Here is a 19,120-nt window from a genome sequence, read left to right as displayed (position 1 = left end):
GAAGAAATTGCACTTCTCTCTGGGAAACACAACAATTTAGTAAGCAACAGGAATCTCTTATGTCATCATGTGTTCATTTATGTTCCTGTCATTTGCATTTGGCAGGACTCTGGGCAGGAAACAGACACCACTCTGGGGTATATTAAAAGGGGAAAGGATTGAACAGGGGAGAAATTGGAAACTCTAATAATGGTCAGGAAGACTGGAGGAGGTCTCTTTAGGTTACCCTGGGATGCCTCCCAGAAACCTGCAGACTGACCCACCAGGGGAGCTTCTACCATGCCCCGGTCAGGAAGATGGGGGACCAGGAGCCCCCACTGGAATCAAGACCACACAACCGAGGCAAGGTCCAGGTATGTGGAAGTAGCCACTGCTGCAGCCACAACTGTCTGGCCACACCCCTGAAGTCAGTGACCAGACACTGGAATGCAGGGTCGAGCCGCCACCTCCACCCCCACCCCCTGTCCACACTCAAGCATGGTGGATGGATGCAGCAGTACGTATCTGTGACCCAGCTGGCCAGCGGCAATGACCTACAGGGGTAGGAAAGTGCCTCCATCTCGCTCTTGCCTTCCAAATGTCATGGGAGTGCATCTATTTGCTCCAGAAGCCTAGCTGCAAGGGAGTCCTAGCAGTGTCAGCATTCAGCTTCCCAGCCTCGACCACACAATGACATGCCCCAGAGTGAGGGAAGAAAGGATGCTGAACCCCAAACAGCCACATCCAACGCATCATTAATAGCCCAGGGCAGAATTGCAGCAATTCTGGTAATTGGGCACAGCTTATGGCCGTGCATTTCTGCATTTGCACCTTCCCTCTGGCCTCATCCTACTTGTTTACCCTTATTTCCCCCTTGATAGGACAGTTTATCATTTTATCTCCCTATCTGAGTGGTCCATGCATCTCTATACACTGCCTCAAGTCCTTTTGAGATGTGCAACGCAGAAGTCATTAAAATCCCCTTCCTACAAATGCTGCCATGCATGTTTTAGCTGTAGGTAACTGGAACTCCACTGACATGTTTATTCTTTATTTGCTGGTGTTTATCTTCTTATTAAGGAGAAATGATATGTTTGTGCAGCCGTGGATGGCGAGTTGTAAACTCATCTCCTGTGAGGGCAAATTGGACAGGCTTCATAAAGCTCTGGGGCAGGCGTAAACGGGAGCCATCGGGTGATGTGGCTGGCAGTGTCCTCCACGCACACAGAGGTTTGGTCCTGGACTCCCAGAAACTGATGGCCCCAGTCTCATTTTCTATTCACTTATTACCTGAGTGTAAAAACAGGGGTCTTTCTCCAATTTGCAGGTGGGTAAATTGAGGCAGGAGGTGGAAGGGTCCCTGTCCTGGGTCACGCGATGACCCAGAGAAAGGTCTAGAGGTGCCTGTCACTGGCAGCCCCACTCCCACGGGTAGGGATTGCTGCTTGAGCGAACTCTGTGTGACCTTGGCCACTTAGCTAATTTGCTGAGTGAGCTTCAGTTCTTCTGTCTACAAAGGAAGGAGCTGCCATTTTATGGTGCGTGTGTGTGTGTGCGTGTGTGTGTGTGTGCGTGCACATGTGGATTCAGTAAGGCAGCATTCGACACACACTCCTGCAGCGCCTGGCTCCGTGGAAGGGTCACAGCTGCCCACAGCCTTGCCCGTAGGGGCCCTAGTGGAGAATTAAATGCAAACTGCCGCTGGTATGCACTGAGCACCTACTACGTGCCAGGCATGTTTTCAGACGCTCAACAAAACACGGGGATTCCTTGCCCTTGTGAAGGTTACATTTCAGCAGATGAAAATTTTCAGGAAAAGTCCTCTTTCAATTATTAAAGGTGACAATTTCCTATCATGTACCCTAGGACAGGTATCAACAAACCATAGCCTGCAGCCCAAACTTGTAAATTTTTATCAGCACGTGGCCATGCATTTGTTTGTGGACTGTCCATGGCTGCTTTCCCTCAGAGGCAGAGTTGACTAGTGTGGCAAAGACGATATGGTCTGGGAGGCTGACAGTGGGTATGATCAGGCTACAAGAAAAGCCTGCCGCCCCCTGCCCTAGAGTCAGATTCATTCGTGCATTCAGCAAATGTGCTGCAGACACGCCCCAGCACTGGACAGAGGGCTCTGGAGACCAAGGTAAGCAGGGCAGAGAGGATGCCCATAAGCAACGTGAAGATTGGCAGAGAAGAAGAACATAAAACTTCCAAGTTCTGGGACACAGGGAGTGGGGAGCTCCATGAAAGGCCAATGGCTGTGGGTTTCAGTGAACTGTCTGGCCAGGGGAGCATGCAAGACAGGCAAGTGGGAAACATCTCCCCCAGAAGGAGTCAGTCAAGTGGCCTGGGGCTGGGTGGATTTTGGGGTGCAGGTGGTGAGAGGTGGATATCCCTTCCTAGAGAACAGCCAGAGCATGGGGACTGGGACACTTCCTTTTGGTGGAGCATGTGGCTTCTGTTGCAGCTAAGGAAGGGACCCAGGACAATTACTCAGTGCCTTGAATACCAGGCGAGGATTCTTAGACTCACCTGCAGAGATGCACACCCAGAAAGCATCTGGGAGTAAGATGGGTCAGCCAGATAGTATTCCAGGAAGACGGGACAGCATGTGCCAAGGCCCAGAGGCAGCAGAGAGCAAAGGGCTCAGAAAACAGCAAGAAGTTCAGTATAGCTGGATCTGGGGCAGGAGCATGCTTGGGAGGGGAGCCCCAACTAAATCAGTAGAGTTTGGGGAGCCAGGAATGGTGAGGTACTCAGCAGTGTTTGCTCACAGTCAGCCTTCAATAGCAGCCCCTGCTATTATAATTTTGTCACAAGTGTGATGGATGATCCGTTGAGTGCCTCCTACCCATGCCCACTTCCCAGCAGTGCCTGGCATAACCCTGTAACATCTTTTAGACAAAGTGGGGAAATGGAGGCATGGAATGGTTTTGCTATACATGTGAGGTCACATGGCTGAGCATAGGCAGTCAGGAGCCCAGGAGCCGGGCTGCCAGCCCCAAGTCTGTGCAGTCACAGGATGCTGGGGAGCATCCTTTCACAGGTAGGGAAACTGAGGCTGGGGAGCCACATGGTGGAGCAGCAACAGAAACACAGGGATGGAGCTCAGCAGGACTTGTGTCTCTGCTCCCATAGTCACCTCTTCTCCCTTCCCAGTGCAGTTTGCCTCCTTGATCGACAGCGCTCGCTGCAGGCAGGGCCCACCGAAAGCGTCTGGTCCAGGCCTGCCTACCACCAAGCACATCAGACTCCGAGCTTAGCTTGCGGGGTGCAGGGTTTCAATATGTGTAGTGCTGCACGGGTCCCTGAGCTCCCAAAGGGTCAGTTCAAACCTCCTCTCAGGAATAGAATGGATGCTTCATTGTTCCAATAACCCCACAAAACTAAAACAAAAGCAAAATAATGCAATACAAGTTGAATCAGAGACATCGATTACAGAATTGCCCACACCCAATATGTATGTTTACTCTACATATGAGAGTTAGCAATGAAGTGTACTGAAATGCAAAGGGGCACACAGAGCACAAATGAACAAATGCCAGGAGAAAGGGGGGCGATGTCTCCCATCCTCCAGGAAGAGTAAAGGGAAACCTTGTCATGCGCGTTCTGTGTGTCTGAGAGTGCTTGGCGCCCGGCGCATGTCTCCTTGAGTTCTCCCGACCTGAATGAGGACCTCCATTCCCATTTTACACCAAGGAAACTGAGGCTCTCCTGGATAACTCGCCCCGGGGGCAGAGATTTGAGCCCCAGTGGCCCTGGGTTTCCCGGTCTTGCTGTTAAGAGACTATCCCTGTCACTCTGGATTGCAAGGGGCAGAGGACTGCCTCCTGCAGGGCCCTCCTGCCGGCACACCCACTTTCCTGCAAACTACTCAGAGGAGCTTTTTACATGACTCCCCAACCCTGGGAAATGAAGCTGGGCTCTGCCTCCAGTCCCCCACACCTTGGGCCACTGTCCTGCCCATGACACCTGCCTCTGAGGCCAGCGCCCTGGAAACAAACCCACAGTTTGCTGGGCCCACGCACGTCTCCTGCTTCAGGGTCTGCATGGATGCTCCCTGCCCCCTGGAATGGCCTTGGTACCTTCTCTGCCCGCAGACACCTCCATGCCCTTCGGATGTGGGTCTGATGCCACGAGGCTGGCATGTCCAGGAGGAAACGGAGCCTCTCCAGGCATTTCACATGGAGGGAATTTGACACAGGGACTCAGTTACAGAGGCATTGAAGGGCTGAAGGTACAAAAGGGGGAAGACGAGAGACCGTCAGAAGCGATTGCCCCCCCAGGCTGGATAAGAAAAGGGGGGAAGGCTGTGCCACGAGCCCCAATGGCTGGGCTGCTGGAGCTGCAGCTGTCAGAGCCGAGCCCCCGGACAGGACCCTGGGAACCCTCCTTTGCTGGCTCCTCCTGCTACAGATGTTGCCAAAGCAGCCTCCAAGGGAGGTGCGGGTGATGACTTCTTCCTTCTGCTTCCCAGCACCTGCACGTGCTCCTCAGAGGCAGGACTGCACGTGCGGTGCACCGCTCCTGGGCACCATCAGGCCCACCATGGTAGACAGGAGGGTGTAAGAGGGTGAGTGCAAGCACATGCGTGTGTGTGTGTGCGCGCATGATGCGGTTTGTGCATGTGTGCATGGATACGGATGAAATCCATGTGTACGTGTGTGTGTGAATCCATGAGTGTGTGCACACACACGTGTTTATGTGTGCACATGTGTGATGGTGTGTGTGCATGGTGTTCATGGATATGGATGTGAGCCTGTGCGTATGTGTGTGAGTGTGGTGATGTGTAAGTGTGTACATACATGTATGATTTTGAATGCAGGTGTGTGTGAATGTGTGTGCCCCTGTGTACATGTGTGGGTGCAAATAGGTGAGCATAGTGTGCATGGACACGTGTGTGTGTCCCTGTGTGCCTCTGTGCATGTGTCCGGGTGTGTGCTTGCCTGTGAAGGAAGCTTCTTTCCCGAACCGAGGGATCGGTCCCCCTCTCGTTCTCCCACTGGGCAGCAGACGTCTGCACCAATAACCCAGGACTTGTGTCCAGGTCCGTCCTCTCTCCCACCCAGTTGTGAGCTTCTGAGACCAAGGCTGTGTCTGCACCCCTTGGGCCTGGATCAGCCTTGGCCTGGCAGGAAGCCTGGCTGGGGACAGCGGGGCTCACCCGCACCCCTGGGACCCTCAGGCCTCTGGGGTCCTGCTCGGGCCACGGCCCAGCCGCTCGTGGGTGGGACGACACAGAGAAGCAGCATCTCCTGGTCTCGGAGTGTGGCTGGCTGCCCACAGACAGTGTCATGGCAAACAGGGCTGTGCGGTCAGGGAGCTGCACCCCGGCACGGCCACCACGCTCCGCAACGCCGCTCTCTCAGCCTCCACCGGGGTGTTGGGGAAAGGAAGCGGTGTACCCCACCCCGGCACAGCGGGGTCAGTACCAGCCCAGAGATTTCACTGCAATAAGTGGGTCCTCCCCACCCAGCCCCCCACATCCCCTGGACGGTCTTACTGGCTGCAGATGGGGTGAGGCCCCTGTCCCCAACGTGAGTGTGGGCTGGGGGTGCAACTTTGTGTCTACCCCGTGGGACCCAGCAATTTCCACTTGGTATTTCCAAAACCCACCCTTCCTGCCCCGTGGCACCTTCTCCTCTGGGATCCCCAACCCGAGCCTGAGGGCACAGAGCTGAGGAGCCCCCTACCCCTTCCACCCCGTCCCAGGGCCCCCTTGTCCTCCCCACTGGCAGCTGCTCCAGCCCAGGCTCCCCGCCAGGGGCGCAGGGGATCAGCAGTAGATGGATGGAGCAGGCAAGTGAGCAGCCAGCAAGAACCTGTTGTGGGGAGTGGGACCCCCCGGGAGCTGAAGCTCCAAGCCACCCCCCAAACCCCCGACACACACGCGTACACTGTCCATCATCCAGTCGGACTTCATTGACAAAACGCAAATTCAAGATAAAGTTGTTTAGGATCAAAGCACGGGGCCCTTTGGAGCAGGGTCAGCCCTGCTTTCAAGTCCCAACTTGCCTGCCCCAACACCCCAAGATGGATCCCATGCCGCACCCAGAGGGGACACGTTCGTTCCCTGCACTGGGCTTTCATTTGGACCACCCCCCCCCCAAATTTGCACATGCTGCCTGCCCCTCAGAGGGCCCTCTCCCTTCCTTTACTCCTCACACCTGTGTCATATAGTCCCCCATAAACTTCGGGGCTCACGCGCCTCCTCCTTGGAGTCCTCCCTGAATTCACCCTGCAGACCCTCACCCCCTGCACTGAGCTCTTGACTCCTGGCGCCTGCCTCGGGGTGAGACTAACTCCCCGTCGGGACCTCTTGCCCAGGCTGCACCTGTGGACTCTTGGGGAGTGGGTCTGTGCCCCCAGGGCTGGGCACAGGGCCTGAAACACTGGGCAGGGGTCAGCAGGGCCAGTGTGTGTGTGTCTGCTGGACCATGTAGACTTGGCCTGGCCACCCCCGCGTGGGTACATGCCTTCCGTCTCCCAGAGGTGTTTCCTTCCTCGTGTCGTGACCTGGCTTTTCTGTTTCTTTTTCCACCCGAAGCTCTACGTGTCGTCTGACCTGGGGAAGAAGTGGAAGCTTCTGCAGGAGCAAGTGACCAAAGACCACGTGTTCTGGTAAGGCCCCTCCCACCCTGCCAGAGACCCAGGGGCTGGACCGAGGGTCAGCCCCACCCTCTCCTCCCCTCGGCCTCCTCGTGTCTCTGCCCCCAGCCCGGCACCCTGCTTATCAGCGGACCCCCACGTGACCCCTTCTGCCCCACGGGGCTGTGCGTGAAATGGGACACGTCCCAGGCTCAGCGTCCACAGGCCAGGGTGGCTGGTGCCCATGACCCAAACGTGAAGCTTCACCCACCTGAGAGTCCCCCCGAGCTCCGTCCTTCTCCGTGGATGGAAAGAGGTGGCATTGGAGAGAAACTATGGGCGCTTACCATGACTGTCAGAACCTCCCCCCTGAGCCTGGGCATCCTCAGCCGCTGCCCACCCTGGCAGCCTGGCCTCGCCACACCTGGGCTCCCCTCCCCAGGCTTGGAGGTGCACCTGTCCACACCTTCTGGGAGCTGGCAGGTGTGGTGGGTCCAGGGGTGTTCCCCGACCTGCGGGCCGGCAGGGGCTCCCATCCGGGACACAGGGCATCACAGGGGGCTCCGTCCAGGCTAGGCCAGCGTCCAGCTCAGGGGCAGCTTCCCCATTTCTGGCACAGTGGGGAACAGGTGTACACAAGTGCGCTGGGTGACTTCTGAGGTCCCCGGAGGACACATGGCTCAGTCGAAGCTGTGTGCAGTAGGGCAGGGGCTGGGGGCCAAGGGCAGCCACCCAAGGTCATGGTCACCCTCCAACCCCAGCAGCAGAGGGAAGAAGCGATGACTCTCTCTCCGAGGGGGCGGGGGTGCTGCAAAGGGCAGCCCAATTCTTTCCCCAGAGCTGAGCGCTGTCCTCAGTCACCCGTCTCGTCACTGACGGCAGCTCTCAGGGGCCTGAGCTGCCCGGGGAGGGGACATTGGGCTCCCGAGAGCTTGCGGCGGGGGCGGGGGGAGTGGGGCCAGGGCATGGGATTTCCAAGCCGCATGGGCCTGGCAAATGAGCACCTGCTGCCCCGCATCCAGCTCGGCCAGGCCCAGGTGGCTCCGGCCCACCGCCCACAGGGGACGGCTCAGGAGGGAGAGAGAGTGACAGCCACCGCCGAAGCCTCTCAATAAACCGTCCATGATTCACCCGTGATGTTATCTCGGGCAAATCAAATTATTTCTTCCCCCAAGTTTCTCGGATTGCTCCGAGTTGTTCTGTATCAGGCCGATCCCTGCAGACAGCCCAGCAGTCGGCCAGGTCCTCTGGGATGCCGTGGCGACAGCCGGGGGACTCGAGACTCCTGTCGCCAGCAGCCAATAACGCTGTTTTGACAGCATCTCCAAGGAGCTCTTTGTCCTTGACCGACAGCGGGAATTACCAAAGGCCCATGTTGGGTCTGAAGCTCAGACTGATTAACGTTTCAAGAAGCTAAACACGAAATGAGCTCATTAGAGCAGCCTCGCGGGCAGGCAGACAGGGCAGTGCTGCCGGGGCCGCGTGTCCCAGGCCACCCGAACAGATCCCACGAACAGCGACCCAGCCGCTGGCCCTGCAATGCTGACTGCCTGACAGCCCCAGTGCAGCATCCCATGGAAAGCTTGCAGCAACCTCTCCTGTGACCGAGGAAGAAACCGAGGGTCAGGGTGGCTGAGGGACAGGTCAAGGCTCTGTGCCCTTGCTTTCTGCCCCCTCCTGCTGAGTCGCCCTGCTCCCGGCTCTCCAGGGAAAGCCTTTACCCACCTCCTCCCTTAGCCCCAGGGTTCTGTGCCTGGCAAGGACCCAGTGGGTGGCAGGAGGTAGGAGGAAGCAGAGGTCGACCAAGGGTTTCTGGGGCAGGGGCCCGGCCCCAAGCCTTATCCTTCTTTGCTCAGCCCAAGCGGGTCAGAGTCCTATGAGAGCGAGCAAGCGAGAGGGCTGGAGAGGTCAATGAGCGAATGGGCAGAGTGAGGGGCGAGTGGACAGCTGGCACCATCACCTGGCTTTGCAGGTTGTGACACCAAAGTTCCTTTCTGCCCGGCCAAGGACTGGGCCATGTTCCCAGTGCCAGGCCTTCAGAAAGGAGGGGGAGATGTCAGGCACAGAGCCCTCTTCCCTGGGGCTTAAGGCTCTTCCCTCTTAGCTCAGATAATTGGCATTGTCTGGGCTCCGCAATTACAGCAACCTGTCCTGACCGGCTCCAGCCACACAGCACACCTGGCCTGGGGCCTTTGCACTTGCTGTCCTGGCTCCCTAGAATGTCCCTTCCTAGATGTCACATGTCACTGAATCAGAAAGGCTTTCCCTGGCAGCCTCGGATAAAATGCCCACCCCGTCCTGCCCTCCCCCATCCTGCTAATGGGCGGTATTTCTGTCTCTCGTTCTTCCTCCTCCAGACGTCCTTTATGTTTATTCACTTAACGCCTGGCCCGCTCTCTCCCTCCCCCTCTAGATGCCCACTCTCTGCCAGCAGGGACTTTGTTGTGGTCACTGCTGAATCTCCAACACCTTGAACTATCGAGGGAACGAATGAATGAATCCCCAAGATTTCCATGTGCATAAGACACATATCCTCTGCTTTCTTAGCCTCTGTTTTGTCTGTACTGAAGGAGCTAATTATTGCTCTTGTCCTGGTAATGATACAAAGAGCTTTAGCGCGTATCCAGCGCACAGTGGGTGCACCAGGGAGGCCTCTGCCTTTCTCTTTCCTGTTCTTTGAGTTCCATTTAAATACCCAGAAGCACAGAGGAGACACCTAGTACGTGTAAGCACATGCTTCCCTATGGGCAGAAAGACCCCGGCCGCCCAAAGAACTGACTTCCTCCCACTCACCGAGGACGGTAGCACACCCTGATGGCACGGGGTTGGAGAGAGCCTCCCTCCCATCCCTGCCCACGCTCCCTACCGGGCAGAGATGCTGCGGGAGACCCTGCCTCCTTGCCTCTCACATGATTGACTGGCGTGATCTGTTGGCAAAATGGTTCCTAAAGAGTTTGAGCCTGGGGCAAATGTTCATAGACATTTTTCCGAACTGGGAGCCCTTCGAGGACAGATGGACAGAAAGATGGATGGATGGATAGGTGGGTGGGTGGATGTATGTATGTGTGTATGGATGGATGGATGGTTGGATGGATGGATGGATGGATGGATGGATGGATGGATGGATGGATTGAAGGATGGATGGATGGATGGATGGATGGATGGATGGATGGATGGATGGATGGATGGATGGATGAATGGATGGATGGATGGATGGATAGGTGGGTGTGTGGATGGATGGACTGATGGATGGATAGATGGATAGGTGGGTGGGTGGATGGATGTACGTAAGGATGGATGGATGGATGGATGGATTGAAGGATGGATGGATGGATGGATGGACGGATGGATGGAAGGATGGATAGGTGGGTGGGTGGTTGGATGGGTGGTTGGATGGATGGATGGATGGATGGACGGATGGATGGAAGGATGGATAGGTGGGTGGGTGGTTGGCTGAATGGGTAGGTGGAAAGATGGATGAAGAAACAGGAAAGGATGAATGGATAGCCACATGTAGAGAATGATAGATAGTGGATGGTTGAATAGAAGAATAGGTGGACAGATGGATACGTGGGTAGGTGGATGGGTAAATGTATGGATGGATAGATGGATGAGCAAATAGATGGATGAATGGATGGACAGATGGACAGAAAAATGCTGGACCTGTGGACAGATGGATGGATGGTGGCAGGCAGTTATGTCACGCATGGCCTCCCTGCTGGGCTGTGCATCCTTGGGGCCAGTGGCTATGTCTTGCTCACCTCTGGGTCCTCACCCCCACTCACAGCGAGTGCTCTGTAGATTTTTATGGAGCTCACCCAGCAGATTGACACCTTGCCCGTGGGCATTCAGCCCAGCACAGGGGTGCCAGCGGTAGGCAGCAAATGATGATGGCCAAAAGGGTATGGGTCAGTGTCCCTTGCTGGTAAGCATTTCAGGCTTGTTAACCCTGAACATTGGCCTTTGCCCTGCTGTCTTGGGTCCTGGAGCCCTGAGAGGGAAGATGCCACATAACTACCAGTGTGGAATCACCACAGGCGTCGTTATTACAGCTGCCAGATGACAGCGGCGAGAGGGCAATAGAGGGCGGTGGCCTCCGGTCAGCTCAGGCAGGATGAGCTATGGTCCCTGCGGCTGCAGGCAGATGGCCCAGGGCTGAGGGGCCAGGGCATGGGGGGTTCCGGAGAACTTTCTGTGCACCGGGGGGCTTCTAGCAGACCCCGACGTACACGGAGTACAGACTCTGCCCGCCGTGCTGCAGCATTGTGAGGGTTCCTGCCGAGCCCTAGCGTGCCCGAGGGGCAGGTGCCATGCCTGCTTTTGCTCAACCACCTTCCCCCAAACCCCGCAAGTCTGCGATGTCCCCCGCATTTCACAGAGTCTGGAAACTCACCCACTGCAGCCTCTGGTGAAGATGGCACCTGAACTCAAACCCTGAAGCCCTTGTTCTTTCTGCTGCCATCTTAGCTGCAAAGGACAGAGCAAAGGACTATGGGAGGAGGGCCAAAGGGAGAAGGGGATGGGGAAGGGCCACCTGGGGAGGGAACAGCTGCTGCAAACCCTCAGAGGAGCAAGAGAGCTCAGGGGTGGGGGCGAGTGGTCCCTTCGTTCTGGCTGGAAGGAGAGTGGGTGGAAGGACATGGAGGAAAGGCAGGAAGTCCTGCCGGAACTGGGACACACACCCTCCTATCTCCCCCCTCCCCAGGCCGGCTCCCCCAGGCTCGCCTGTCCCCAGGCCCAGGATGCCCACCCCAGCCTGGAGCCTGCTCCCCTGGCCCACCTGGCCGTGCATGCTCAGCCCCGTTCAAGGGCCCTGGTGGGTCAGCCACGCTGTTGAGCCCACGCTCCAGGTCTGTCTGACCCCAAAGCCCCTGCCCCTGCCACCCTGTGCTGCTCCCACACGGCTCTCACGGCAGCACAGGGAATCAGCCGGGTGGCTCAGCACCCTCCATCCCGTTGCCATAGCTGTAAAGCGGCGCCACCCCACCCTGAAGGCGAGGTAGAAGGGGCATAGGCCGTCCCACGGGGGGCCTGAGAGAAGGGCGTGGGCAGTGGAGGTGGCTGCTGAGGGCAGCACGAGCTTCGACACCAGCAGAGCTGGGCAGTGGCCTAGTACTGCCACTTGCTAGCACCTTGTGGGCACCTCCCTGACCTCAGCGCAGCCCTGGATGAAGGCTGATGCCGGTGCCTGCATGGCACAGTGAGCCCAGTGCACAGTGTGGGAGAGCCTCATCCAACGGCCCAGTGCCAGGAGCAAGGCTGGGCCCCTCCAACCAGAACCTTCAGCTCCACAGAAGGATTCGGGCGAGTGCTTGGGGAGCCCGATGTGAGCTCATCAAGGGGACAAGGCTGAGAGCAGCCCCTTCCCGCGGGTGCCTCTCCATGGGTGGCGTGGCAGTGGCCAGCATGGTGCAGGGGATGGAACAAACCCCTGAGAAACTGAGAGCCTCGGTGCAGGCTGAACCATCCTGCCCTGACAGCTGTGGGAACTTCGCTCTGCTCCTCTGAGCCTCAGTTTCCTTATTTGCAAAATGAGGAGTCTATTCCCAGGCCACCTCCTCAGATGGTTTTGACGATCAAAAATAACAATGTAAAAATCAGTAGCGTTTTGCCCTAGCCCGGGCCCCTGCAGGGAAGGGGCAGGACTGCATCTATCTCCAGGAGACAGTGGCTGTCGGGGAGGTCCCTGTCCCCTGGGTCCACAGAGGAGGGTGACCTGGCCCGGGGGCCGCAGGGCCTCTGTCCCTAGCACCATCTCGGCATGTTCTTTTCCAGGGCTGTGGCTGGGGTGGACAATGACCCTGACCTGGTCCACATGGAGACACAGGACCGCAGCGGAGGTAAGCCTGGAGGGACACGGGCCCGGGTGTCCCTGAGTTTCCCCTCAGTAGCCACCACCCCACCCGTCCGTCGTGCATGGCCGACCTCACCGCGTTGCCATGTGGCGTCACGGAGCATGTGCTTGTTCTCAGCTGGGGGAAGGGACGTCAAGAAGCCCTGCTCCAGTGGGAAGGTCCATTAAGAAGGCGATTGGCTCTGGCCCCTGAGCCAGAGACTCTCCCATCCTGCTCGGTGGTCCCATCTCCCGCCAGGACCGAGGCAGGGTGGGGCCTTCCCTGGCTTCCTCCCGCCAGGGCCAGGGTCAGGCTCACACACCCCAGCTGACCCCCTCCCAGGCACCCACGCCATGAGAGGTTCCTCTGTGCTCCTGAGGGAGGTTAGGCCACAGCACTGTGGAATGTACTAGAACATCAGAGCCAAGGAACGTTCTAGCCCATTGGAGCTGGTAATCCAGCAGACACCCCTTAGCCCCCCAGGCCGGGCCCTGTGCTGACCCTGGGGACACGATGAGCTCGGCACAGCCTGACCTTGTGAGGTGACGGCTCTGACACACTCCCCCACTGAACACCAAGTGGTATGCTGGGGCGGAGGCCGTGAGGCCGGCGGGGCAGGGCCCACTACCTGTCCCTCAGGAGGGCCGCATCCGCCCTCCCCGCCTGACCCCCCCAGGACTCGGCACCATCGCCTTTCGCAGAGCGGCTGCCGCTGTGGGTTAGGGCTGGAAGTCCCCGCAAAGGATCCTGCGTGGAGTGCGAAGGGCGGGCTTCGGCCAGGGCAGTGGGGTCCTGGAGGGAGCAGAAGGGTGGCCGCCGGCTCCCGGCCCCATGAACCCCAAGACCTGGGCGAGCTGCCTCCCCACCTCGGGGCTCCACGGCAGCCGGCCCTGTCCCAGCACTGTGACCTCAGCACAGCCACCAGGCGGGCAGGGGGTGGCCGGGCGCCAGGGCTAGACCAGAGCAGCTGGGGCCCCGGAGGCCACAGCCTGTGCCATGGTCAGCCCGCTGGCCGCTCCCAGAGCCTCGGCTGGCCCTGAGCAGGCCACGCAGCCCTGCCCACCCCCGAGCCCTGTGAATCCTCCTCGGACACCCGGGCCGCCACGTGTCGATGCCACAGAGAGCACGACGTGTGAGCACGGTCATCCCCAAAACCGGTCATTACGCATCCGCCAGCACACGGGGGTGCCCGTGCAGCTGCAGCTCCAGGCCCTGTCCACAGAAGGGTGAATGAGTGAATGAGTGAGTGACCAAATGATAAAGTGAGTGAGTAGGTGGTGGGGGTAGTCCCCTCCGAGGCCACCCTGGGCTGGTCTCCCACTCGTGTCCAGCCAGCCAAGTTCAGTGTTGAGCACAGAATGAAAGTGCGGTGGACCCACTTCGGGGGGCGCCAGCAGTGGCCCAAGCCTGCCCCCTGCCCTTGGCTCACTGACTCTCTTGACAACCCTTCCAGGCAGATGTTAATATCCCGGGTTCCTGCCCAGGCTCCTGAGGCCAGAGATGGAGACTGGATGTAGGTGCGGGGCTCCCTGGCTGCAAAGCCTGGCACCTGACCCCTCCCTGTGCTGCCTGCCCCCCAGGCTGCGCAGGACGTGCCCAGAGGCACCTTCCCCTGGCCCCACTGGGCCCCTGAGGTTAAATCCCGCTCTCGTGTTACGAGGCAGGAAAAGTTTCCTTAGGCTCGCGGGTACCGGGCCCGCTGCACAAATCTACTGGAGCCCCAAACCCGTGGACGGTCACCTTGGGAGAGCAGAGGGACACAAAGCACAAGCTGCAGTTGTCTGGCAAAGCGTGAATTCGATTCTGCTTGCCCAGATCTATATGGAAACAGACAGAAGCATTGCCTGATGTTACGGGGAGGGAAAACACGAGATTCCCCCACCCCGCCCTGGCACCCACCCCTGCCATAAACATGAGCAGCTTCACGAGGGTGGGCTGCCCAAGACATGACAGGGCACCCGGGGGTGGCCTCTGTGGCCTGGTGACCACACACCCCAGCATGCCCAGTGGGGGCCAGATGGAGGGGCCAGAGCCCCGCTGTCAGTCCCTGAGAGTGGACACAGGTCCTGGCATCCACATGTGGGTAGGCTCAGTGCCCTCTGGGCCGCCTGGGGCGGGGGGAGTCTGCATGGATTGGCAGCAGAGCAGGGAGAGAGCCCTGCACGCATGTCCTACTCCCACATCCAGCCCCCACCGCATGGCCTTAGACTGGGGTCAGCAAGATTGTGCTAAGGGCGAGGTAGTAAATATTTTGGCTTTGCAGGCTGGAGAGCACATGCAAAGGAACAGGGGTGGCTGCACGCCAATAAAAAGTTATTTGTGGAACGCTGGCAGTGAAAAGATTCTGTTATCCCGCTCTGGTTTAGACATGTTTCCCAACCTCGGCCTCAGTTTCCTTGTCTGTGAAATGGGACTACCAATAGCTGACGACCTCAGGCTCAGAGCTTTGCCCTGGTCAGCAGCCGTGGTCACAGGGCCGTGCCCTTTAAAATTCAGCCCCCCTACCAGTAGTGGGACCACAGCCACAGCCAGAAAGACTTTAGCCTGGCATCACGTCCAAGCTGTCCCTGACGCCCTCTTGGAGTAAACCTGAGTGACTGGCAGCTCAGGCAGCACGCAGCAGCTTCCTGTCTCCTGCAGGTTTTCGCTATGTCACCTGCCAGATCCACAACTGCTCCGACAAGACCCCCACGGCGCCGTTTGCAGGCGCCATTGAGCACGGCTCTCTGAGCGTGCAGGACGACTACATCTTCCTGAAGGTAAGGTGCCCCCGTGGCTGGCTGGGCCTCAGCACTTAGGTGACCTCGGGCACAAACCAACCGGGGGAAACGGACTCGCTCAGAAAAGAGGCGATGAAATGCCTCTCACTCTGCAGAGCTGCTCAGCGGTCTGTGCTCCCCAATACCCCTGCAGGCATGGCTGAGGCCGCCCAGAGGGCCTGGCAAACCCCTGAACCCTGGCTCAGGGGTGCTATTGGTGCTGCCTCCCATCTGTCCAACGTGCATCTCTCCACCCTCTGGGGACCCCAAGTCCAAACTCGTTTTGCCCCGTTTGGTTTCGGTGACTTTGGAACAGACTGGAACCTCTTTCTGGCCATTGTCTTTGGTGGCCAGGCACCAACTGTCCACTCTCCAGCAGCCAGGAACCACGGGCTGCAGCCCCAGTGCCCCAGGTTCCCAGGAGGGGAGATGTCCCTCAGAAACCACAAGGTCTGATGTAGTGCAGAAACCCCAGAAAGCTACTGGTCATACAGCTCCTTTGTCACCCCCACTGATGAGGAGCTCACCCTTTCCCAAATAACCTACTCTCTCTGGAGACCTCAAATCATTAAAAAGTTCGTTCCAACACAGGGACCAAATCTGTTTGCTATTACACCCATTTCTTGGCATTTCTGATTTCTGGACCTCCATGAGACAAATCCAAAGCCTCCTACTGCTAAAGGAGCCCTTACAATCTAAAACAGCCACGGGGGGCTCCCACCCCAGAATGCCCATCTGTGTTCCCCAACCTCCTCCCTGCCCTGTCTCAGGGACTCTTTGTCACCCAAATTGTCCCTTTTCACATGAAATGAGCAGCTGGACCTGCAGGCAGCACCCTGGCCCCCAGGATAGCAGGCCCTCACCTCCCACCCCCAGCCCTGCCCCATTCTCTGTTGCCCTCTGCGGACACCTAGCACCCAAGGACTGCAGGTGACCCCCTGTGCATTTGCACATGCTGGTCCTTGTGCACAGAATGCTTGTGCCCCTTCCCAACTGGCTATCCTCCTCCGAGATGCCATCCAGTACCACCTCCTCCAAGAAGAATTCCCTGAACTTACCTCCGCTTCCAGCCAGGCTGGCTCCTCTCAGCACCTCCAGCGTCTATGCCTTCCGCTGTCACAGACCACACAACACCATCTTTTGCTGCTTCCTCATCTATTCCCACCCCAGACTCAAGGCAGTTTAGAGATGGGGAGTAGAGTATGGCACTGCCTTCACCACCGCTGCTTTCCCTGTACATGGCATCACATTTCTGGAAATGCGAAGGTTGGAGCAAAGTTGGGGTCAGCGTTTGATCTCTATGTACGACTGACTGGTCTGGTCAGACACCGTGGGTTATGACTCCTTGTGCCAAGGGAGAAGGCCCACAGCGGGTGTCTCAGTGCCAGGGCTGAGACAAACCCCACGTGCCAGGTTGGCTTGAGTGACGAGAATTCACTGGTGCAGGTTCTTAGAGGCTCCAAGTGCAAAGTCGCTGTCTTGGCAGGGCCACGCTTGCTCCTGGTGCTGGCCCGTCGAGTCCTCGAGTCCCTGGCTCGCCTCTGCCTCCAGTTCAGGGCCACCTCCTGGTCCCCTCCTGTGGCCATCTCTGGCTGTGCCCGATTCCCTCTGCTTAGAAGGACTCGGGTCGAGTGGGTCAGGGCCCACCTGGCTCGGCCCCATCTCGATAGCATCTTGGGACACCGGCTCGCAAGCAAGCCCACACTTCGATTCACAGGGACATCGTCACAGTCCCTGCTCACAAGCGGATGGGCGCCCACACGTCCACGGATTCCGACTGAGGATTCGGGGTCTGCTGGGGCATGTGGCACAATCTGGCCCTGTGGGGAACCCCGGGGTGTCTTCGTAAGAGGGAATTAGAGTGGGCCTGTCACAAGATTTGGGCTTGTGTCAGGTGGTTTGGGGATGGTACAAGGAAACGGAGCTTTGTCCCAGGTGGGACGCAATCGGGACTCAGCAGCAACCCTATAATCAGACATCTTAATGCGTTTCATCTAGAAGGAGTGAGTCACAGCCATGACTGGCATAAAAGCAGCTGCCACTCATGTCAGACGGGACGGGTTTGGCCGGTTTTGGGATTTGGGTGACACTTGCATCTCTCCTGGTCAGGTGTGGTTACTGGGTGGCCTCATTTTGTCTCAATCAGTCACAGTCACAGAGCAGCTGCGTCTGACGGAAGTGTTAGAATTTTTTTAGTGGGGAAGGGGTGCGTGGCCTGGAAATCAAATCCGGGTCTTCCACACAGAGGGCAAGCATTCTACCACTGAGCCGCTGGAGCACCCTGTGATGGAATTTTTATGATGGACAGGGGAGCAGCAGCCCAAATTCACAGCCACCCTCCCTCCCCCTCCTCCTCCAGGGTTCTCAGTCCCATCCCTAAATTGCTCTCTGTTCTAGTTTGCGAGCTGCCAGAATGCAATATACGAGAAATGGAATAATTTTTAAAAAGGGGAATTTAATAAGTTGCTAGTTTACAGTTCTAAGGCCAAGAAAATGTCCCAGTTAAAACAAGTCTATAGAAATGTCCAGTCTAAGGCATCCAGGGAAAGATACCTTGCTTCAAGAAGGCCGATGACGTTCAGGGTTTCTCTCTCAGCTGGAAGGGCACATGGTGACCATGGCGGCGTCTGCTGGCTTTCTCTCCGGACCTCCCGCTTCATGAAGCTCCCCAGGAGGCATTTCCTCTCTCTATCTCCCAGTGTCGCTGGCAGGTGGACTCTGTGGTTCTCTCTTCCTATCGTGGCTCTGTGGCTCTCTCCTCATTCTCAAAAAGGAGCTCTCCAAAGTGTCTCCTCTTTTATAGGATTCCAGTAAACTAATCAAGACCCATGTAGAATGGGTGGGGACACGTCCCCCTCTAATCAAGTTTAATACCCACAGTTGATTGAGTCACGTCTCCATGGAGATAACCTTATCGAGTTTCCTACCCACAGTACTGCATAGGGACTAGAAGAAACCATTCTCCCACAAGATTGATTAGGATTAAAACATGGCTTTTCTAGGGTACAGAAGTCTTTTTGAAATGGCACACCCTCATTTCCGTCTTTCACAGCAACCACACAGAAATCCTTTTCCTTCCTCCCTGACCTGAGGTTACTGAGGAAGTGCTGGCCTGAAATCCTTTTCCCCTGGCCGGTTCCTTGCAGAGAGCCCGTGAATAACTGCCAACTGCCGAGAGCAACCCTGCCTCCAGCCCACCCCTCTTTCTCTCTCCCTTTCTCCCTCCTGGGTCCTCAGAGGATCCGGCCTGGCCCTGACAGAGACCTAAGAACCTTTGCCTCTTCCTGGGCTGGGTTCCCGGGACAATGGGCCACTTAACAAAAAACCGTGAAATGAATTTGAAAACCCATTTCCTGGGGAAATTGCCTTTTGGCGGTGGAGTGGGAGGGGCCCTGTGGGGCTGAGCTGGCTGCACAGGGGTCCCAGGCAGTGGCACTTTCCTCTGTCCCCGTCTGGCTGGTCCTGCCTTTGTGTCCTGCATGGAGGGGCCAGTCGCCCTGGGGTCCCCACTCCCACCACCAAGCACCTAAACCGGGGCAGTTGCCCCTAAACTGCCTCCCTCACAGGATTTTGTGCCTCTGGGGACCCATCTTACTGAAAACTGAGGCTCAGAAAACTGAGTGCCCTGACAGGCGACCCCAGGTGACAAACCGAGGGGCACTGGTCCCAGTACTCCTTTCCACCCTTCTCTTCCCGTGGGCCACCTACCGAGTGGGCAGCGGGCACTGGGGGCTGCAGAGCAGGTGCCCAGCCTCTCTTTGCACCCCATGGCTGCGGGGCCTCCCTCTCTTCCGATGGGGCAGCAGGTCATCGGCTTCTTCCCCCGGCACGGGTCTGGTCCACCGCAGGGGAGGCGCCTGGGCTCAGGAGTGGGCAGAGGACCAGCACCCCCCTCCGAGGGTCCAGCCTCCGGGCAAGCAGGCCGCGGTGCAGGGACGTGGCAAGCAGCTGTGCCGAGCA

The 19,120-nt window shown here is 57.8% G+C and overlaps 1 protein-coding gene across 1 annotated transcript in view; it reads left to right on the top strand.

Moving 5' to 3' along the window:
* SORCS2 (sortilin related VPS10 domain containing receptor 2) overlaps window positions 1-19,120 on the top strand; it is a 539,078-nt gene that overhangs the window by 451,103 nt on the left and 68,855 nt on the right. The window contains exons 5-7 of the mRNA XM_077136335.1: window positions 6,527-6,600; window positions 12,343-12,407; window positions 15,042-15,160. Of these exons, the coding sequence (XP_076992450.1) occupies window positions 6,527-6,600; window positions 12,343-12,407; window positions 15,042-15,160 (258 nt within the window). The remainder of the gene's footprint in view (window positions 1-6,526; window positions 6,601-12,342; window positions 12,408-15,041; window positions 15,161-19,120) is intronic.

This window comes from Tamandua tetradactyla, chromosome 19, assembly GCF_023851605.1.
Source record: "Tamandua tetradactyla isolate mTamTet1 chromosome 19, mTamTet1.pri, whole genome shotgun sequence".
NCBI lineage: Eukaryota > Metazoa > Chordata > Mammalia > Pilosa > Myrmecophagidae > Tamandua > Tamandua tetradactyla.
The sequence above is the reverse complement of the archived record's forward strand: the minus strand, read 5'-3'. Positions and strand labels throughout refer to the sequence as shown.